Source organism: Orbicella faveolata, unplaced genomic scaffold, assembly GCF_042242905.1.
Source record: "Orbicella faveolata isolate gen_17 unplaced genomic scaffold, um_ofav_v1 contig_46, whole genome shotgun sequence".
In the NCBI taxonomy this organism is placed as follows: Eukaryota; Metazoa; Cnidaria; class Anthozoa; order Scleractinia; family Merulinidae; genus Orbicella; species Orbicella faveolata.
The window spans coordinates 5,993,776-6,016,066 of NW_028301576.1; the positions used below are offsets into that span (position 1 = coordinate 5,993,776).

The 22,291-nt window shown below is 40.2% G+C and overlaps 1 protein-coding gene and 2 pseudogenes across 1 annotated transcript; 2 read left to right on the plus strand and 1 right to left on the minus strand.

Moving 5' to 3' along the window:
• Positions 1-679: 679 nt before the first annotated feature.
• Positions 680-2,976, plus strand: LOC149098131 (uncharacterized; annotated as a pseudogene).
• Positions 2,977-7,037: 4,061 nt separating this feature from the next.
• On the plus strand, positions 7,038-10,554 carry LOC110049289 (beta-1,4-N-acetylgalactosaminyltransferase 3-like; annotated as a pseudogene).
• Positions 10,555-11,184: 630 nt separating this feature from the next.
• On the minus strand, positions 11,185-21,819 carry LOC110049274 (neuronal pentraxin-2-like). Its single transcript, XM_020755065.2, has 4 exons — positions 21,398-21,819; positions 20,289-20,505; positions 19,941-20,068; positions 11,185-13,567 (listed from the first exon to the last, which is right to left on the minus strand). The coding sequence occupies exons 1-4, from the start codon at positions 21,684-21,686 to the stop codon at positions 13,311-13,313; spliced, it is 891 nt and encodes a 296-aa protein (XP_020610724.2). The 5' UTR covers positions 21,687-21,819; the 3' UTR covers positions 11,185-13,310.
• Between the last annotated feature and the right edge of the window lie 472 nt (positions 21,820-22,291).

A 22,291-nucleotide genomic window follows, 5' to 3' on the forward strand; every position in this document is an offset into this window, starting at 1 on the left:
CTTGGCCTCCTGTAATGTAGCACGTAGCGGCGACATAATAACTGAAGAATATTTAGCTAGTCCATCCTCTTTTCCGCCGAAACGGATTGAATTCAAAATAGCAAGCGACTTGAAGTACAATGTAACAGTTCTAGAGCAAGACATTTGAAAAATAAGGCGTGTGGCTGTTACTAATTAAAAATAAAAAGTCAGTAAAAATAATATTCAGTTTTTGTTCACTTTCATCATGTCAGAGTGAGTTCAAAGTTTTAGTGCAATGTGTTTTAATTATTCAGCTTCCCGTTTCGCAATCGTTTTCTTCGAATTCTTGAAATTCACTATGTACCAAGATTTTAACTAGAGAATCGAGCTGATGTTCGTTGGGTTACAAACTTTTGCCTTAGTGTATTAAAAAAGATACTGAAACTTAATCTTTTTTTCTTTTTGAACACGACATGTTGACGCCACTAAAACGGCAAATAGGCAGTTTCCAGTGGTAAGAGCATTGTTTACCGGGAATGTTTACATTCAAATAGAGGCAAAGTGTGCATGGTTACGTCATGCTTAATATACAAGCTAATATAATGAGAAAGGTTTGATAAAAATAAAATGCAAAAAAAAAAAAATAATAATAACTTCAAGAGTCAAATTAGCTCTCTAAACTCGAAAGTCGTAGCACCTTTTTCAAAGATTCTGCTTTAAATATTACCTACTTTTTTTGCACAGTTTACTGTAACGTTAGTCGTTATTCCGATTATTTTTATTCAAACATGGCTTATTTTAAATGTACACTCCGGGTCCTTCGCTACATAATTTTGTCTTCGATAAATCAAGTGCTTGCCAAAGACGTCTTGGTTCTTAAAGATCATTTGTTGGTCAGCCATGTTTTTCAAACTGTTGACACCGACGACTGGCTGAATTGTGCTCAGCTCTGTTTCGATGAGCCACGCTGCATCTCTTACAACTTCAAGATAAACCACGGGCCATGTGAACTGGTCAAATGTAGAGTCGAAGGTATCTGCCACCGGGATGACTCACTAATCTATTCCAGAGGGTTTATTTTCCAACAGCTACGAACAATAAGAAAGGTAAACAGCTTGAGTGAACTATAATGGAAAAATAGTGAATTAGATACAGTCGAAAAAAAAAAACTGAATTGAATACTGGTACATAAGCGAAAGACAGATCATTGATCGAAAGACATTTTTCGTATATAGTGCGTTCTTAAGGAAGCTACGGTAGCGTTCTCAAACAACAGAAAATGTTTGCATAAAAAAAGTCGTCTCCCGTAGGAAGAAAATCTAACATTTGGTAACACCAAAATGGCCGACCTGACGTTGTGTCAAAGGGCTCTTACTTTATTATGCATATACAAATAGACAGTTTTCTTCCTAGAGATTAATAATTATATAATACATCAGTTTTAACAATACATACATACATTTTATTTGTTATCAAATTAAAATTACAATTATAACATGCCCGCGGATAGCTGAGCTAATCTAGGCGGGTCATGTTTGGACGAGTTATTAATATACAACTAGGTACAACTAAATACAACTGAAGGTAACAAGAGAACTAAAGAGACTAGAATTGACAACAATGACTAAAGACAACTAATAAACTAACGATATTACAAATAATAATTAACAACAGTTACGACGAGATACTACAGATACACTAAAGCGAAATTATTGAGTATTAATGAATACATACTAGGAGGAAAATAAATTCAGCTTACTTTTTGAACGATTTCTGTAAGATCAATATAACAGTCTTCTGAAGCTAGAATTTCAAAAAGTATTTGTTTTATTTTCCTCTTAAAGACATTTTTTGGAAGCTTTCTGAAATATATAGGCATTTCATTCCAAATTTTTCTTTCGATTCTAGAAAATGAATTTACTTGAATTGAGAGTCTAGAACTTTGTGTGTAAAAATTATTCAAGGATACAACTAATTTTAGGAGGTCCACCATATCTGCTACGGATGAGACCTGGAATCATATCTGCGCCACGTGGGAGAGTGTCACTGGATCATGGCAGCTGCTTTAAAATGGCGTAGTCGTGGCAACAGGTCGAGATTTGCAAAGAGGTATGACCTTTTCCTTCTCAATCCAATCACTGATGGAGATTGTAAGATTTAATTCACTGGACGTCTCAAAGAAACTTGTCAAGGTGTATATAGCAATTTTCCTTATTGTACATCGTGGGGAGCCACTTAATCGAATTTCTGAAGTGGTCACGTAGGAGAGCTACTATCCATGTTACGTTCTACATTCTTTTTTAAGTGCTTTGTCTGATTTTTCTTACTGAGGTACTCATCTAGCTACAAAAGAGACACAGGGGCAAAAGTGCTCGTGCGAGTTTCTGAAACTCTCATTGTACTCATCGGCCGGGACATTATCGGAATATTAACGTTATTTAAAAAAAAAGATCTAATACAGCGCATCTTCTGAATTTGAAGTCATCTGGGGCATCTGTAAACAATCCAAGTTTCTAACTTCTTGACGAAGAGTTTTTTAATCATTTCCACCTTAATCACAATTTAGCACTTGAATGACCAGTACCGTTTTTCTTAATCTACAATTAGACAAATTTCAAAGAATAAAAAAATTGAACTCCGCTGGGAAGGTATTGATTAAAACACCGAATTTCGTGAAATCAAACTAAAATCAATTCAAATTTTCTACGTAAATTCAACCTGCCCGCTGACCTGCACTTCACTCCATGCCTAAATCCTATTTTTCTTATTATAGGGCACGTAATAGCTCAAGGAGGAGTACTGATACTGGGTCAAGGTCAAGACTTAGCAGCTGGTGAATATGCGGGTCACCAGAGTTTTATTGGTGAAATAACAAGTGTCCAGTTATGGAACTTCGTATTGCCTGCTGCAGAAATAAATCGGTCACTTCTTTCGTGCCAGATGGGAGGTGGAAACGTACTCGCTTGGTCTTGGCCTGCTGCCGAACTGAATAACGAGGGTAATAGGGAGCTTTAGCAAACCACGACGACGACGGCAACGAGAGCGTCACCAAACAAAGGATTAATGAGTAGGACAATGGTTCTGCAAGTGCGTTTTGAATCTTTGTACATTTCTTTGCCGTCCTCTGCAAAACAACAAGGTGAAAATGACCATGTTCTGCCTATCTTGGAGAAGGCGAACCGGCAATGGCTAATTTTTAGTGTGTTCTTTTGGAATTGAACGCTGTCGGTGCATGTTTAGCCTAAGCAAGTTTTTAGACGGATAAGCGCGCGTACTTAACAGATTTAGACAGTTGTGACATTCGAAGGTAAAGTATGAATACATATTTTACAAGGCGTCGTACCCGGCGTCGCCTTAGAGAGGTTAAGCATGACGTCAACGGGAGACGGCAAACGGCAATGATAAGTTCTGACTTTGAGTTCTTTTCTTTTAATCGGTAAATAAAGCACACAAAAATAGAATAACGCCTCCTACTATTCTTTGCAAATACAAATAATTTCACTCTACTGTACACACAGCTGAGGAGAGCCGGCAAAAGTTTCATTTTTGCCGTTTGCCGTTTGCCGTAAACGTCATTCTTAACCTTTCTAATCATGCCTAACCTCTCTATTGCTAAAACGCCCTAATATAAATAGGGGCAGTGAATGACAACGCGTTCTTTTCCTGTTTGATTCGCAAAAGCAGTCAGTCAACAACGTATTTTACACAATGATTGGTTACCGCCTGGGGATCAGAAAGGTATAAATGATTACCGAGTGATCACCACACACTTGTCAAAGTTGACTCTATATATATCGTCAAATAGTCAAAGAAAACACAACCCATGGATTTTGCGGAGTACAATAGTGGTTGAAATTAGGTTCATATATCAACTGGTAAAAACATTATTCCAAGTTATGCAACAAGAATTTAACTTTTTTAACTTTTATTCCCACAAATAATTTGCACTTCGCTTCGCGTGCTTGTGAAAATCGAGACCGTTGTCAAGAGTACCAAATTAAAAAATGTTTTGTTTGCTTTTCTTCTTTTTATGTACGTAATATATACATCTACGTATAGCAAATAACTCACGTAAATTCATTTAAATCAACGGGTTTGAAAAAAGGAAGAAAAAGAAAAAAAATACGATTTCGTGACTCAAACGATATTTTCAGGGCCCTAACCCTATCCCTAATCCTAACCTTATCTTCTCCTGCATATCTTTAATCCACCATATCTCACAAAAAATTTCAATGTAATTTAATGAAAGCACCCCAGGGAACTTTATCACTTACGCGGCTAGCAGTCAACAGAAAAAATTGTTTACATTAATTAACAAAAACAAGATGAGTTTAACTCCCACAGGATTGGTTTGGTACACTAACATGGCCGCCGTTTGATTGTATGGCTAGCTTCCGCGGCGTCATGTCAAAGCGCTCCAAGGGTCTGGATGTCGAAAACTCGGCAGTTCGAACAATTGAGAGTAAATTTCTCCTAAATATTCTTAAGCAAAATCGTTGTTAGAAAATGGCCTCGAATAACGACAAAATTGGGAACGAAAAGTTGAAGTTACTCTGTAAAATTTACCGTCGCCAAAAACTAATTATTTGAAATAGAGCTGAATAGTGGCGGAATATTTACCGATCCACGAAGCGGCGAATTAAATATCCTGTCGCTATTCACGGAGATTGTACAGAATAATTGTTTTACTATATACACACGAAGTGATCTCAAGAACAGACGAAAAGGAAACCATTAAAAGTCGATTTAATTGACCTCTCAATTCCTGCGTGGGAAACTTGCAAACGGCTCGAAGCACGATCGTGACTAAGACACCACACGAGTACATACGAGTAACATGCGAGTACACAAGAGTAATATACGCGTACTTACGAGTAACATACGAGTAAATACGAGTAACATACAAGTAACACAGGAGTACATACGAGTAACATACGAGTACATCCGAGTAACATACGAGTACACACTAGGAACATACGACTACATACGAGTAACATACGAGTACATACAGATACATAACGTAATATACAGGTTATATACCTATACAGGTTCCAATGTCTTCGTATGTAACAAATGTATTGGTATATAGCCAGTATATTACCGTATGTATTTGTATGTACTCGTATGTTAATTACTCGTATGTACTCGTATGTACTCGTATGTACTCGTATGTACTCGTATGTTAATTACTCGTATGTACTCGTATGTACTCGTATGTTACCGGTATGTTACTCTTACGTACTCTTTTGTTACTCGTATGTTACTCGTATGCTACTCGTATGTTACTCGTATGTACTCGTGTGGTGTTTTAGTCAGGAACACGAGGCATGCGCAAAACTGTTTACAGAATTTTGTCATGATTATGTAATGAATGGCTAGACCATCACCAGAGCAGTCTCAACAAAATATCTGGGCATAAGTGTAAACCAGAAACTTAATTGGAACCCCTTGCATGAACATAGTGACTTCATTTGTAGCATATGGGTCTTCTGAGAAGAGTCCTAGGTGACTAGTATTGCACTACAGATGTGAAATCGAAAGCCTATACTACTCTTGTCTGTCCGCAATTAGAATAAGTTACCTCTGTATGGAACCCATACACTAAACGTAATATTAGCCAGATTGAATGGTCCGACATAGAGCACCTAAATTTTCAAAACTCCAAAAAACGAGAGCAAAAGTTGAAGTTTTACACTTTGAAATTTACCGTTGCCAAAACCTAAAATACATTGACATTTATTGATTTTTTGTTTAAATCTCACGGTGTTACCAAAGCTATCAAGCTTGCCGTTTTATATGCATCGACTGTCGCTTTTTCCTGTCCGGGAGTACTTTTGTTTACTTTGTTTCTATAATGACAGGCATTTCCATTTTACTGATGTCTCCTATCTTTGACAGAACCGCTCGATGGACTGAGGTAGACACTACGTCGCAAAAGAGATTACAAGCTTCACGACTTTCAGGCAATACTGAAATTGTAATCACTGAAAACTGAGCGCTGCTTTCCACTCTAGACACAATGTGCTATAGCTTTAAGTTGGAATTTTATTCGGTTGGAAGCCTGAAGCAAAGCTGACTCCTCCAGGCCGGGTTGCTCAAAGCCCGAGTAAACTAACCCAGGATTAGTAAGAATTTTAATTTTGTTTTGCAACTTTTCGGTGAGGTTTCCTGTTTATATTGTTTGTCTTTCAGTTTTGAGTTGGAATGATCTCAGACTACACAAAACATAAGCAGTGAAAGACATTTTTATACAAGAAAAATTAATCCTTTATTCCAGGGCTAGCTTTATCCGGCTTTTGAACAACCCAGCCCTGAACGTTTACGCCGTTTCAACTCGACAAAGGAAGGATGAGACATTCTGCAACAGTTGATCACGTGCAGTGCTTCCAAGGAACACACTGATTTAGTCATTGGTCACGCATATCAGTGTTGTCAGAAATCAAAAGAACATTTCCTTTACTAATTTAAAAGCCAGGACAGGAAGTCTTCACCTGAATACTTCTAAATGAATTCCGTCGCTGACCTCGCTCAGGTGTTTTATATATAGACGTCAGAAGTTTAAAGGAGCTCAGTCATGGTTTGCACATTTTGAAAAGTTTAGCCTAAATTTTTCAAATTCGTCGTTTGCAATCGGTGTCAATCTTCGCCATCCTTGACCATCCTTGTTCTTTTATGGTTTATTATTATCTCTTTGATGTTTTTCTATCTTAGTAAACTATTATTTTCAGGTTTCCCTCCATTTAAAGGAGATTTTGTACGTGGCCAAAAACGAGACAAAACACCGTGACTGAGCTCCTTTAGGAACTTTAAAATCGATCGCTATGTAGGTTTAAAGAGGTTTGTAATCTAATTTCTAAGGGGATTTCCTTGGCTGTTATGACTGAAAGCGGCCTCTCTCAAAAAACTTTTGAATGCAAGTTTGTTGTTGATTAATGCCTATTTTATCTTTTTAGGTCGTTATCAAGGTCCCAAGTTCTCTTGTGTTTCACTTGTAGACGCACTCAAAAATCAGGAAACTTCACAATCCAAATCAGTCCTGTAAGCTGCCATTTGACTAAAGCACTTCTGGCAAACTTATGGCGGCTATTCAAACACTTCTTCGACCGCGCAAGCTTCAAAGACTTGCAAGGTTTCTTCTCTTGATCACGGTCCTGTTAGCCTGTTTTATTTGGCACTATGTGTTGAACCTTCCTCAGAAACAGATGCCGGCAAATGATCTATAAGATGGAAGTGGTAAACTACAACTTAACGATTGCAGACCACACAGCGAATGCCACTTCCCCTACAAAACCAACTTTTAGCGCACTGGATGTTTACATCTGGCGAGGGTTGTGTGGAGCAGACATCTCGAACTTACGGAAATCTTTATTTTTTCCTCGTTACCCCGATGAAAACTTCAGGAGCCTTATTACCAAGTTCCAGATTGAAGATCACGGAATAGATTATGGTCAGCTTATTTTTGGTTTCGTTAACCCACCGATCACCATGCCATACCGTTTTGCAATAGTCTCCGATGATTCGTCAGAGTTATGGCTTAGTTCAAGTGAAGATCCAAACCAAAAACAGTTGATTGCCAGAGTGTTCAAAGAAGGTGTAGCCGCGTGGGCCAAGCTAAATCAGTTGCATAAATATCCTGACCAAATCTCGAAAGATATAAAGCTTCGCAAAGGCAGTAAATATTACATCGAAGTTCTTCATAAACAAGGCACCTGGGATGACTTTGTTCAAGTTTTTTGGAAGAGTTTGCAACACAAGGACTTCAAACTGATCAGTTCGCAGCACTTATCACCATATTCTGACGAAAACGTGGTTACAACGAAGAACAAAGATGTTTTGTATAGCGTGCTGTCGGATGGTTATCGCGTAGAACTGGAGCTGAAATCTAAAAGAATAAGCGAGGATTACTTAAAATTTTATTCCCTCCCTTTGATTCCCAAAGATAGTTACCTTCCCTCATATGATTACCAAAGTAGTTTTGTGTTAAGTCGTACAGTTTATCGATACGAAGGAGTCAGTCATGTTTCTGCATCCTTGGTTTATCCAGAGGACAAAACTGCCATGGGCTTACTAGTAGCCTGAGACTATCACAATTTTCCTAACCGAGTTGCAGGCTGGGATATAATCCAAGCGGTTGTCAACAAGATAACTACTTCGCTGAGACTTAAACCTCCAAGTAAGTTACACCATACAGAATTCTAATTTATGGCTTGTTGACAAACTGACGGACTGACGGACTGACAGACTGACAGACTGACAGACGGACAGACTGACAGACTGACAGATTGACGGACTGACGGCCTGACGGACTGACGGACTGACAGACTGACGGACTGACGGACTGACAGACTGACAGACTAACGGACTGACAGACTGATTGCCTGAATACTCGACTGACTGACTGACTGAGTGTCTGACTGTCTGTCTCAAAGACTGACAGACTGACTGTCTTAATGAATGACTCACTGATCGACTGACTCATTGATTGACTGACCTACTTAGTGATTGACCTGCGAGTGACTGACCTACTGACTGACTGACTGACTGACTGACTAACCAACTAATTGACAATCGAATTGACGGTCGGACGGACGGACCAACTGACCGACCGACTGAGGGAATGATCAAATAAGCGACTGCACCCTAGGCGAACTGACACACTGGCAATTTCAGGATGACGGTCTGTACATTGTCTTGATTTTGCTTATGCTGACAATTGGGATGTGTTTCACCTCCCATATAGGAAGTACTTTGTAAGGAGGATCCACAACATTTTGCAGAAGGCAGACCCAGTTTATGGTGATCGTTACTCAGTTGATCTGGAACTCGGTTTAAATGGCAGCAGTCAATCATTTCGCCTGTCAGAGCACGTCCTTGACAAAAAGCTTAGCCATGGCTTACGTGTCCCTAAAGCATGGACTGGAACTTCAACGCCACAGTGTACTTCATTCTCCCTGCCAAAGATCAAGCAATATGGGTTTATCATTTTATCAATGAGCTCAGAGTTGCCAGCATATTGACTGGTGATAAGAATTTCCACGTCATTGTTGTTGACTTTGAAAGCCAAGATATCAACCTAGAGAAGGCGTTTGGCACTTCTCTTCTTCGCACTCGACACACTATTATTACGCTGCAAGGCAAATTTTATAAGACGTTAGCGTTGAACAAGGATGTTGAGCGTGTTCCAAGTGAGCATGATATTTTGTTTCTATTTGATCTTCATATCGATGTGCCTGTTGACATTATGCACAGTGTAAGGAAGGTGAGCTGGTAATTGATTTATAGAACAAAATATTAGTGGTCATTTAAAACACTACATGTATCTGAGTCAATGAATACTCTTATACTCTGTGATTTAGGAGGATTAGAAACATACTTTTCACTGCGTATTCCTTGTTTTTGGCAGAGCATAATCGAAGGCCGACTTGTCTACATCCCTATTGTCGGACACCTGAATTGTGTCAGCACATACGTCGATCATCAAGGCTACTGGGAAACCGCTGGTTATGGTCTTCTTAGTGTTTATAAATCAGACTGGATAAGGTTCGGAGGTAAGAGAAATAACTAGTTTCTTAAACGCTCAACTATATCACCTAATTGGTGACTATTTAACACTACAGGAGCCTTATTGGCCTTGAAAGAAAGGAATAGCAACAGGCAAAGAAATGATGGCAAGAAAGGATGGTCCAAAAGAACGATCGCCCGTACATGAGTTTCTCCCAATGATAGTTTTTCTTTTATTCTTATCGAAGACAATTTCAACCCTTGACAAAGTGGTACAAGGAAAGAGGAAGGGTTGGATCCATTCCCCACACCACTGACGCTTCTCCTGATAACATACAGTCGAACCGCGCTATTTCGAAGTCGCAGGGAAATTAAACGAAAAATAGTTCGAATTAGCGGGAGGTCGAAATAGCCGATAGTTAATGACTTAAAGGCAAATCCAAAAGAAATGATTTTGAGTTCGAAAGAAAATGCGGAATTCGAAATATCGGAGATCGAAGACCGAAGGGGTGGGGGTGGGGAGGAACTCTTTCCATCCTGGGAAAATCCCTGAGAACGAGGTTGGGGGAGGTCCTATCAATTTCCCCTTTCTTCTCAGTCTATGGTCCTGGCTCCAGTTGTTCGAAAGGTGGATAACGCTATCTATCGGATAAATCGCTATCCAGTGGATAAGTGTTAACAAAACAAAACAAGCTATTCACTGTATAGTGATTTGTCCAGAAGATAATGTTATCCACCTTTCGAACAACGCGGCGGGCTTGGAGTATGACTTTGCTCACTTCATCCTACAGTTACATTTTACGATGTGTATTCTATTTTTAAAAAGGGATGAACACTATGGACTACAAATATCAGTGGGGAGGGGAGGACTGGGATCTACTGGACCGTTTTCTCAATGCGACGTTGGAAGTTGAAAGAATCAAGCACCCAGGCCTTTATCATCACTATCACTCTAAACAAATGTCTTGGAATTAGGTGCTGCGAAATAATGTTTTTCAGTCGGTTTAAACCAGCTTTGAAGTCAGTGTATTTATTTTACATGCTCGATTCACTACGCTTCAAAAAAAGAAAAAGATAAAAACAATCAATTGTGAGACTGCAATAAGGTTTTTATTTTTCCCTCAATACAAACACAAACATTATCTTATTTATAACATCTATTATATAATTATAATGTATATTTCAAAGGAGATCACCGTTGTAGTCTTGTCAGTTTTATTGAGACTGGAGGATAAATGAACCGCTCGGTTTTCCAGTTAGCCTCCAGCCTTGTTATGTCTAATTGTAGGACAAGAGAGATGAAGGAAGAATTTAAGGTTTACAGTTTAGATTAAGGGAGAACAAGAATTTAAAAAATTGGGTATTGGTCTGACAGTAAATAATGTTTTAAAAAGAAAATATACTAAATTCAGTCTTTGACATCCGGGGCTGGAAGTTCTTTTCAAAAATCTATTTCCATTAAAGAAATCGTCTGTTTTCCCATATTTGTCCTCGTGAGTGTTAAGTGAAAGTCCGTTTGTGCAGCTGCATATCTTGTATTGTAATTAAGTTGTTAAACAAATTAGGCAATTGAATTATATGCCACAGGTGGATAACTGTTATAGTACGTAACCAAGAAACATTATTTACTGTTTGGATATTAATGCATTTATGCGGTAAATCTCCCTTAATTAATAAATTACAACAAAATTCATAACTGTTCATCAAGAGGCACTATTTGAGTATGTATCGCACATTGCATGCGTTATGTCTTTATTACTGGACAATGTTCATGTCACACCTTTGCACGGACATAACTCTGTACATGTCACATGTGTTTGCTGTTGTGAGACAGAACGAATTCTTCCCTCATGGACTTCTACACCTACTTTATTCACTAGAAAGTTAGACTTTTCGTCTTTTTTTTTCTCAAATTTTGTTATAGTTATTATTATTATTAATTGGTCCAATGCAATAGGCCACGTTCGATGTATCAATATTCTAACATGGCTCCGAGGCTTTCAGGACAAACTTCTATATTTGGTGTTGTTTTCTTTGTATCCAAGTCTCTTTTGGGAATTGAAAGACGAAAGAAACTTTAAAAATTTACAATTTTGACCTGAAGGCCTCGGAGCCATGATAGAATATTGATATACCGAACGTGGCCTATTCGGTCTGAAATTATACTAATATTCGTGATTAAACGGAATTCCCGGCCCGCTTCGCGGTCGTCCGATTTTGTTTATCACTCATATGATAACAGACCAAAACAGACCTAATGGGACTCCATTGATCAGTCTATTACCATTATTTATCAAAGATTAAAAGAAGGTAGAGGTAGAAACACCCACCGTTTGGCACATCTTTCTGCTGAGTTTATATCGCTCTGTCTATAAAATTAACGAACCGTACGGTATGTTGAGGTAGTGCCTTTTCGTCGGCAGCGCTCATATTAAGGGACTCTAGACAAGCTATTGTTTATATTGTGCTGAGACGCAAGCGACACAAAATGCTCATGGTGAGACAAAACGAGCCTTACATACTGCAACAGATGTCAGTATCAAAAGGTACAATTGGGTATTTTCGTCACCATACGCATTTATTGGGCCATATCAGGTCAGTGACTTGATATCGTAAGATATCAGGACGTACGGTATCGGCGGGCCTGGCTCCTGATTGGCTAATTCCGAATTTGGCTACGGTGAGTAAAACAGGTTAGATCGAGTGGTTTTCGATTGAGTGTCGTAGAACCAAAACCAATTAAACCAGTCACTTACCAATTGGGCTACCGTCAATCAATCTTAAAACAGAGTAAAACCAAATCAAAACCAAAACCAGGATCATTGCCTGATTACTTCCCAAATTCAATTCAAAAAAGAAGAGTAATAAGATTATAACTAAAATACTGATAAAACGGTTAAGTTGGTTTTGGTTTTGGTTTTGGTTTTACTTGGGTTTGAGATTGGTTGAGTAGTCTAATTGGTAAGTAATTGGTTTGCTTTTGGTTTTATGACACCCAATTGAAAACAGCTCTATTTGGTATTGGGATGTTTTATATTTTTTGCGGAAACTGATGGTTTTTATTTATAACATAACTAAAGCAAAGCGCGCGCTCTGATTGGTTAATTTAGCGTCTACTATTTGCCCATGGGTGTATGCTGCTGACGTGTGTGTTAATGTTTACAAAGCAAATCTTTTGACAGACATTGTTTCCAAAGTAATGGCCGACCTTCTTCTGTCAGAAATGCGAAACTGTCTTCACAGTTGTCTGAAGATGAAACTTTATCGAGTTACTGGTGTGCGGTCGGTTGTCATGAATGAATTTTCGCGCGCTTGTTTTCTCTTATCATGTAAGACTACACGAACATTTTTTTGTGATGTAGCTCAATAAAAGGACTTCTGTTGTTCCAATGTCTTAAAGTTATGTTATAAAACAAATGGTAAACGCCATAGCGTGCACTATCGAGTTATGGATGCACTTGGGAGGTTTGCTAAGCATTCAAGAAGCTAGAGTCGCACTCGGCTATCGCCTCGTGCGACTCTTACGCTTCTTTCGTGCTTAGCAACCTCCCGCGTGCATCCATAACTCAATAGTGCATGCTATGGCGTTTACCATTTGTTAATTGTTTTATTTGGCTTTATCTGATGCTCATATATCTCCTTTTCAATGTGATTTTTTTTCAGTTTTTCCCTATAGTTATAGTATCATTATAACTACTTCTGTAAGCTCTTTGCTGAGGAACATTTTGCAAAATAAAAATATTGACGCCAAAAAATGGTTACCAAAATCGGAGTAAGCAAAAAAAAAAATAATACTTCCTTACGGTCGAGTCGCTTTTTTTCTCCATGAAAAAAGAAACTTTTTTTTTTTAAATTGCACACGAAAGAGAAACCAACTGAACTCCACCTATTATGTGAGGCTTAAAATCGGACCACTTGTACACGTTTCCCTCCCCTGCCCGGCACGATTTCGACATACTAACAATCTCGTGGTGATCTATGACTCGATTCCATATATTGACACCCGTCATTTCGCCAACAAAACTCTGAAGCGCATTGAATCTTCCTGCTTCTGAGTCTTGCTCTTGTCCCAACACTAGAGATCCAGCACCACGGATCACGTAACCTAGGGGAAAAAAAACATTGAACGATTATTCGCGAATTGTTGAATTTTAATCGGGCATTGATGTCATAAGTTCCCGATAAAATTTGCAAAAATAGACATGGTGGCGCGCAGGAAATTTGAAATCGTAAAATAACTGAAATGTTACACACAGCATTCAAAACAGACAAAGAATTATCGACTTCAAATCGCCTAAACATTTTAATTTTAACACCAAACACCAGCTTATGATCTGGAATAATTTTTTTTTTCTGCAGGGATTCCGTTTAAGCATTGACGCTTAAGGAAAATGGAAAACGGCAAAGCAGCCGCTGGTTTTCTACTCCTTTCCTCTAGTCCTTAAATAAATCACACAAAAACTATGTCTCCTACCTGTCCGCAAATACAAATATTTCCACTTTACTATAAAAAGAGTTGAAGACAGACGGCAAAAGTTTCATTTCCCCGTTTGTCGTTTGCCGTAAGCGTCATGCCTAACTTCTCTGTTCTTAAATAAGGAGTAGATGTAAACTCTAGCCACTACTCAATGAAGGATTCTGGTATCTCGACAAGATCCTAGTCATTTTATATCTGCTACAGACCTCCTGGACAAGATAGATAGGTGAAATTGTTATTCATTTTTCGTTATCTGAACAATCAATGAGCTAAGCTTTGTCTAAATCTTTTGATGAAGAAAAACAATTTGATCTTAATTAGCGCAAGTAAGGCCTGCTCTGGGACCTTAAGTCGCCTAAAGTCACCTAAAGCCGCCTAAAGTCGCCTTAAGTTGCTATCGGTTACGCAATGTTAAAAAGGTTTCAACACACTCAAATTGTCCCTGTAGAAGGTTATCAGACTTGTAACTGTCATGTTAGGGTAAACTCTACTTTAACCCTATGGAGGAGGAGGCACGATGACCCAATGGTTGGTACAATGGACCCCTACTGGGGATCATTACATTGTGTTCGTACTCTCATAGTGCCTCTCTTCGCCCAGATGTAAAAATGGGTACTGGTTACGGAGCAGGGGGGGGGGGGGGGTGGGGGGCAGGATGCAGCAGATGTAACCTCAATAGGTGTGCTTTTAATTTTTTTAACACTCGTTCCCAATGCATTGGAGCCATCTAAAACTTCCCTTAAAGGGCCCTAGTCGGCCACACCTTTTTTTTTGTTTGCATACAAGAGTTTGGCTTATATGTTTTATTCGGAATACGTCAAAGCAAAGAAAATCACTGAGAAGCTACTAAAGATAAAGGGACAGTAAACTCAATTAATTGACCTCGCTCCCAATGTGTGGCTTCATAGCTCACTTGGAAGAGCATCGCAACGGTATCGCGGAGGTCACGGGTTCGAATCCCGTTGAAGCCCTGATTTTTTCAGGCTTCTTCTTCCCAATTGCTTAAATTGGAAATTTACTGCGATGATCACTCTTCACTCATCTACAACTGCAGCTCAAATATGAATTATTTCATATATACTTCACATCAGTGTTTAATTAACAAACAACAACAGTGAAAGGTGTTCCAGATCAGTAAGATGAAAAAAAAAAAAAAAACAGAAAGATATTTCTGGGTTAGGACTCAATACTTGCGAGTCACCTTTACACTGAGCAGTAAGATATGGTCATCCAAAGTCAATTGAACCGAACTGAGCCTACACTTTAAACACTTTACTTACCCAGTGTAAAAAGAGTGAGAAAAGTGGGTCATTTCTCCAGCAAAAATCATTATTTGCATTTTACTTCCACATTTGACCAACTGTAAACGTTTGAATTCGTAACTGGACGAACCAACTTGCAGCATAATGTTTATCTATCCTTTTCGTACATTTGATGAAACCAGGTATTCACATCATCTTATACACTTTACGTGGACTGCGCTACTGTTACCATCGAAAGCTAAGGTACAGAAAATTCTCTGTAATCAACTCTCAGTAAACATGGCCGCCAGGCGAATGCTTGGAACGAGTGACTTAGTTTGGCTCCGTGACTAAAGTGTACGCGAGCTCACGCGAGTAACTCGCGCCCACGTGAGTATGATTACTCCGACAGGCGTTTACAAAAAACAAGAAAGAAAACAAATTGCCAAACTAATACTCTCCGAAATTTGAATACAGTTATTTACTATCAGGTGATCTGAAATAAATCTACATTCGGGAACACTTGGCAAGAGAACTCGAATTTTCGTGGCACAGGCCGATGTCTCGTCTCTTTGAAGCATGAAAGCCAGTTAGCGGCGCAAGGGTTGCTGGGAGAATCAAAATGGGGGAGACCAGTGTGGCTGGTATCGATGTATCAGTTTCTAGTGTTTCGTTGTGAAAATGTCATTCGGGGCATTTGCAATGTGTCAGGTGGAAACTAGTGAAAGCTTAGAAGGTGTATTTCCTGGTGGTCTGATCAACCCTGGTAAAAACCTTCTAAACAGATTCGATTCACTTTATAAACTGCCAGGGTCATCAAAGTTTTCGGGAGCCTGACAAGTAGTTGGTGAAATTTGACAGGAATTTTTCTTTTATACAAAAGAACTTAGCATGCGGTACTCGTTATGGCAGGAGAGCAACAAATTGGTTGGGTCCCTGAAAGGGACTGAGCAACTTTGAAAAGCCACGCCATTTGCTAAACTCCCATGCTAAAATTGACAGTGGAGATGCCAAAAATATGGCAGATAAGTCTACCAAGATAACCATTTTTATAATTCGGGAAGCATTGTAAAATAAATGCATGTAAATAAGCTAAATTAAGTTTAATTTCCCTTTTGTTTGAATAATTTACGGAAAATATACAAACATTTCAAATTAAATCAAGAAATCTTAAATTTAAAAATTTTGCCACTCTGAATATATATTTATTAGTTTTGCTTGGTTTTAGTATTGCGATATCTTCACTAATATTCATGCTATCTTGCTGGTATTTATTCTTATATTCTAATATTCTTACATTGTTACATTGTTACATTGTTACATTGTTACATTGTTACATTGTTACATTGTTACATTGTTACATTGTTACATTGTTACATTGTTACATTGTTACATTGTTACATTGTTACATTGTTACATTGTTACATTGTTACATTGTTACATTGTTACATTGTTACATTGTTACATTGTTACATTGTTACATTGTTACATTGTTACATTGTTACATTGTTACATTGTTACATTGTTACATTCTACATTCTACATTCTCACATTCTCACATTCTCACATTCTCACATTCTCACATTCTACATTCTCACATTCTCACATTCTCACATTCTCACATTCTCACATTCTCACATTCTCACATTCTCACATTCTCACATTCTCACATTCTCACATTCTCACATTCTCACATTCTCACATTCTCACATTCTCGCATTCTCACATTCTCGCATTCTCACATTCTCGCATTCTCACATTCTCGCATTCTCACATTCTCGCATTCTCACATTCTCGCATTCTTACATTCTTGCACTCTTGCATTCGTACATTCTCGCATTCGTACATTCTCGCATTCTCACCTTTTCGCCTTCTCGCCTTCTCGCCTTCTCGCCTTCTCGCCGTCTCACCGTCTCGCCGTCTCGCCGTCTCACCGTCTCACCGTCTCACCCTCTCACCCTCTCACCCTCTCACCCTCTCACCCTCTCACCCTCCCACCCTCTCACCCTCTCACCCTCCCACCCTCTCACCTTCTCACCCTCTCACCCTCTCACCCTCTCACCCTCTCACCCTCTCACCCTCTCACCCTATCACCCTCTCACCCTCTCACCCTATCACCCTCTCAACCTCTCACCCTCTCACCCTCTCACCCTCCCATCCTCCCACCCTCTCACCCTCTCACCCTCTCACCCTCTCACCCTCTCACCCTCTCACCCTCCCACCCTCCCACCCTCCCACCCTCCCACCCTCCCACCCTCCCACCCTCCCACCCTCTCACCCTCTCACCCTCTCACCCTCTCACCCTCTCACCCTCTCACCCTCCCACCCTCTCACACTCCCACCCTCCCACCCTCCCACCCTCCCACCCTCTCACCCTCCCACCCTCTCACCCTCTCACCCTCTCACCCTCTCCCACCCTCCCACCCTCTCACCCTCCCACCCTCCCAGCCTCCCACCCTCCCAGCCTCCCAGCCTCCCAGCCTCTCACCCTCTCACCCTCTCCCATCCTCCCAGGCTCCCAGCCTCTCACCCTCTCACCCTCTCACCCTCTCCCATCCTCCCAGCCTCCCACCCTCCCAGCCTCCCAGCCTCCCAGCCTCTCACCCTCTCACCCTCTCACCCTCTCCCATCCTCCCAGCCTCCCACCCTCTCACCCTCCCACCCTCCTACCCTCCCAGCCTCCCACCCTCTCACCCTCTCACCCTCTCCCACCCTCTGACCATACGAAACAGCGTTGTCGCAATAAAACGATGAATTGAAGTCTTGATACCATTGTTTATATATATATATATATATATACATTTTTTTTTGCAGAAAGATCTCTCACTGCTTATGGTTGTGTAGTTTTAAGATGAATCAAACTCAAACTGAAAGACAAACAGCATAAACAGAAAACTGGACCGAAAAGTTACAAAAATGAAAGTAATCAAAATTTTCTCTAATCCTGGGTTAGTTTAATCAGGCTTTGAACGACCTGGTCCTGGGTATTTGAGACTGTGGTGACTTAATTATGTACCAGTATTAGTACAATATTGGTTTATTGCGAGAGATATATGGAGAGATTGTTGCTAAGTTTAAATTTATATCACTTGAGTGAAGTAAAGTCTCCTCAAGTCGCCTAAAATCGCCTTAAGTTGCCTAAAATCTCCTTAAGTCGCCTTACGTGTTAGTCGCCTTAAGTCGCCTAAAATCGCCTTACATCGCCTAAAGTCGCAACGTTTTTTCTTCCAATTTTGCTTAAGTCGCCTAAAGTCGCCTTAAATCGCCCAAAGTCGCCTTAAGTTACGGCGACTTACGGTCCCGGCGTAGGCCTGCAAGTGCGTGATTCCCGTGTGCCAAACAAAAAGGAATTTCCATTGAGTTAAAAAAGGAAATATTAATTCACCATTGAAATAGGGAAAAGTGCTGATTCTAGCAAATTATCGCTTACTATTGTTATTAAGGTATACCTAACGGTTTTCTTTCCTCTTAAGTTGAATTTTTAGTAGATCTCCGGCGGCCCGAAGAGCCGGCAAGCGGAGCACCATACTCATAGCGGAGCTCTGGCGGCCTAAAGGGGTCGCCAAGCGGAGCACCATAACTATAGGAACAAAACCACTTGTACGCATAGAAATAGAAACCATGCAACTCTCTTTTCAGGAACAACATGACTAGTGGTATGGATGACGGGCGTTTGCGCCCAACGATGGCGAAATATGGAGAAGTCGGGCAACATGGTGGTCATACTCCAGCTAATAAGCTGACGGAGACTAGCCTGCAAACAGGCTCCCGGCGAAGACTAAAAAAAAAAATAGGCGAGCAAAACGAGCCGACGAGCGCGAAACTGAAGAGTTCGGAGAGTGAAGTAATCGAGGCAGGGCGGGGGAGCCTGTAGACTGTTTTTGGCGTGCCTATCTGCCCTTAGCTTGGTGATTAGCCTGTAACAAATCAGTACTTGCAAATATTGTTCTAATCAAACAGCCGAGCCCGGCGTCATAGTTTAGAGTGGAAGCAAGCTTATGGGAAATTTCAAACTTTGTCCTTCTAGAGTCAATTCATGAGAGCTTGAAACATATTTTGCAATAGAAATAAGCCTAAACAAAGTATAAGAACATGGTAATTTACAGAGCCTGGGGTGTTAATATCTGAGGAGCGACATGCAGAAGCCATGCAGGCCTTTGACCTCTAAAAAACAATTGCTATAGCACAGTCAAATGGTTCATCTACTTAAACTTCCTCCTCATACAGCACAATTAAAGTGTATTTCAGGAACACGTGTGAACTAAGGAAAGGTCGAGAGACAGAAAATTAAAAGACAATGGCAAATGCACAGATGGCAAGAACCGTTGGAGTCTTGCGGGGCAATCAATTTCAACCGCATTTTACGAAGATATGTCGAACATTTATCTCAAACATGTCAACAATCAGCGATTTAACCAATCAGATCATGGTATTATGGAAAGGCGGCATCAGTAGAATGCCTACAGGCTCCCTCGCCTCGTTCGCGCTCGCCGGGCGCCTGCATGCTGGCAGGCTAGACGGAGAATGCAATCTTAGTTTACAGCGTACTTCTTTGATATTGGACACCCATATTATGGTCAATTGACCCCTGTCAAAACAAGGTATTCCCTGAAAAAGTATTACATGACCGTATTTTTAAAGTAGACCGCTGCCCAGGTACTGGTTCTCGATTACATGGCAAGCTCAAGATAGGTGAACATATTGTAACCAGGAGCTCCGCTTTAAGGCTTGGCTAAATCTATACGCACAATGTATATTACCTTTCTGCAATCCTTGACCTTGATCCGCAACAGCACCATCTTTGTACAACTTCCAAGATCCAGCCATGTTTTCCCATGTTGCGCAGATGTGGTGCCACTTCCCGTCAATGGCAGAAACATACGTCTCTCTGGAAGAAAACAAGGCAACAAGCAAGGCAATATGGGCAAGGAAAAACCCGTTAGAAAAATTTGGCCCTAAACCCATTCCTCTAAGGTTTTCGACAGTTTTGCCTTAAAGCACTGAACTATCCTGGAAGTTTAGTCTGGACTATGGAGCACCAAACAAATATCTATATATAGACAGTCTCGACCTCCCACCTGGTATTCCTTATAGGCATTTTCACTGACCTGTAGCTACCTCCTACGAACAACATAAATGACTTGTAGTTGTAGATGATAAACTCGTTATCCTGATCAGACACAGCGTAGCCCAGGGGAGTTCCTATATTCGTATCAGCGGCTTTCATCCACAAACAAGCTGTCAAAGCTGAGAGATTCGGCATGCTGCCACGGATAATGACGTAGTCGCTTTTTCCCCGACGCGGAAACAGCAAGGCATTTCCAACTACACCATTAGTGAATGAAGAAATACATAAAAGAGGACAGTTAACAACACATGTACAAGCAGCGCATTGTAAAACAAGAACACGTCTCCAAATAAAACAAGTTAATTATTTTATAGTTTCCTTGGCTGGGTTCTCCTGACCACTTAAGGGTTAAATGTCTGAAATTTTACTATTTGTGTTATGAAGTCTTGTTTTTACACTAGTCATTTTTATCATTTGAACTAATAATCCCAGCCATCCCTGCCTAACCTACGTACCCGGGTTATATTCAGACATTCGTGTGAGGCAGATGTTAGTTTTGAATATATATCACGGCATGGGTAGAAACAATTGCGTGAAAAGGGTGACAAAGGAGCCCAGGCAAACTGAATTCAGGTCGCGTTATAGTTGACATGAACAATTATAACAAGTGACACTGCAAAATCTGCGAAGAAAACCGCCAGCACCGGAGGGGGGAGGTACTCCCATATAAAAAGAACGGGGTTACTCGTCGGAAATTTTGAAAAGAACCCCTAACATGTATATATATATCCGGTTTTGGGGTCGTGGCTTGAAATATTTTTCTTCACTAAGGGATACCAATTCTTACACAACACATTATTGCCTGTCATATTTTTTCGGCTCAATACCCTAAAAGGTACCCCAAAAGCTCCCGCTGTGGACCTTTAGAGGCTAAACAGCCTAGGAGAAACCAAAACAGCGTTTTTGACCCCTAAAAGGTACGACGAGCATCCCCGCCATTTTTATACGTCAGTCCCCCCCCCCCCCCCCCCTCCCGTCCCCGCTCCCGCCACCCGGGCCGCCCCAGCACGTCATACTTTTTATAAATTTATATCACTACAAATATCCATAATATGCATTGTTGTCTATATCGAGTAACGAGTAAATTACCTTTGTCGTCCAATGTGTGGATTTGTCTTTTCAAAGCTTGAACGTCTTTGACCAGTTTCTTAGTTTCAGCGTTCATCGACTCCAGCTTTTGTAAAATTTGTTTCAGCGAAACATTCGTATCCTCTTTGGTTGACGAAATGATAACTTCGATGCGCTGCCCAGTAATGAATACCTTCTTCTTTTCTACAGAGCCAACTTTACTGTCGCTTGCTGCTGCTGTACTTGCGAACCCCAACAAACACAGTAGTAAAACTGAATACACCAAGAAATTGGACTCTCCAGAAGCCATGTTAAGGTTCACGCTTCTTCGGTAGCTTAACACGAAATGAAATGCCTTCGCAACTTCAAGGATGATGTATCAGTTGTGTTTATATTTATAGGGTGTACAGGGGTCGCCGATGATGTAAATATATGGTCTGACTTACACTTCCTTAAAAAGGAGTTTGTGACCAACAGGGATCTGTCGATCCTTTAACACTAAGGGAAGTTGAGCTTTAACACTAAGGGAAGTTCAATTCAGGCTCAAACGGATGTGTGTGGAGAATTTAGCCGGGCACATCTTGACGACGTTATGGCAATTTGTATCTATGTGTACACTACAACAAAGAAACATCTCTAATAGGCCAAATGAATGAACAAGTCATTCAATTTCCTTTGTTTGTGTCCTCCAAGCCTCGCTGCCATGCTGAATTTTAATATATCGAAAGTGGTGTATTGCAAAGAGAAGTGTGATGTAACTAAAAATTTAAAGCGAGAACAAATTAATGTACCCATGCAAAATGCCCGGGGTTTTTTCTAGCGCAAAACGCAAGAAAAGCCCCGGAGAGGTGTTACTAAGTACCACACAATAGGAAAATGAAACAAAATAAAAGGAAAAGCGGAATTCAAATAACA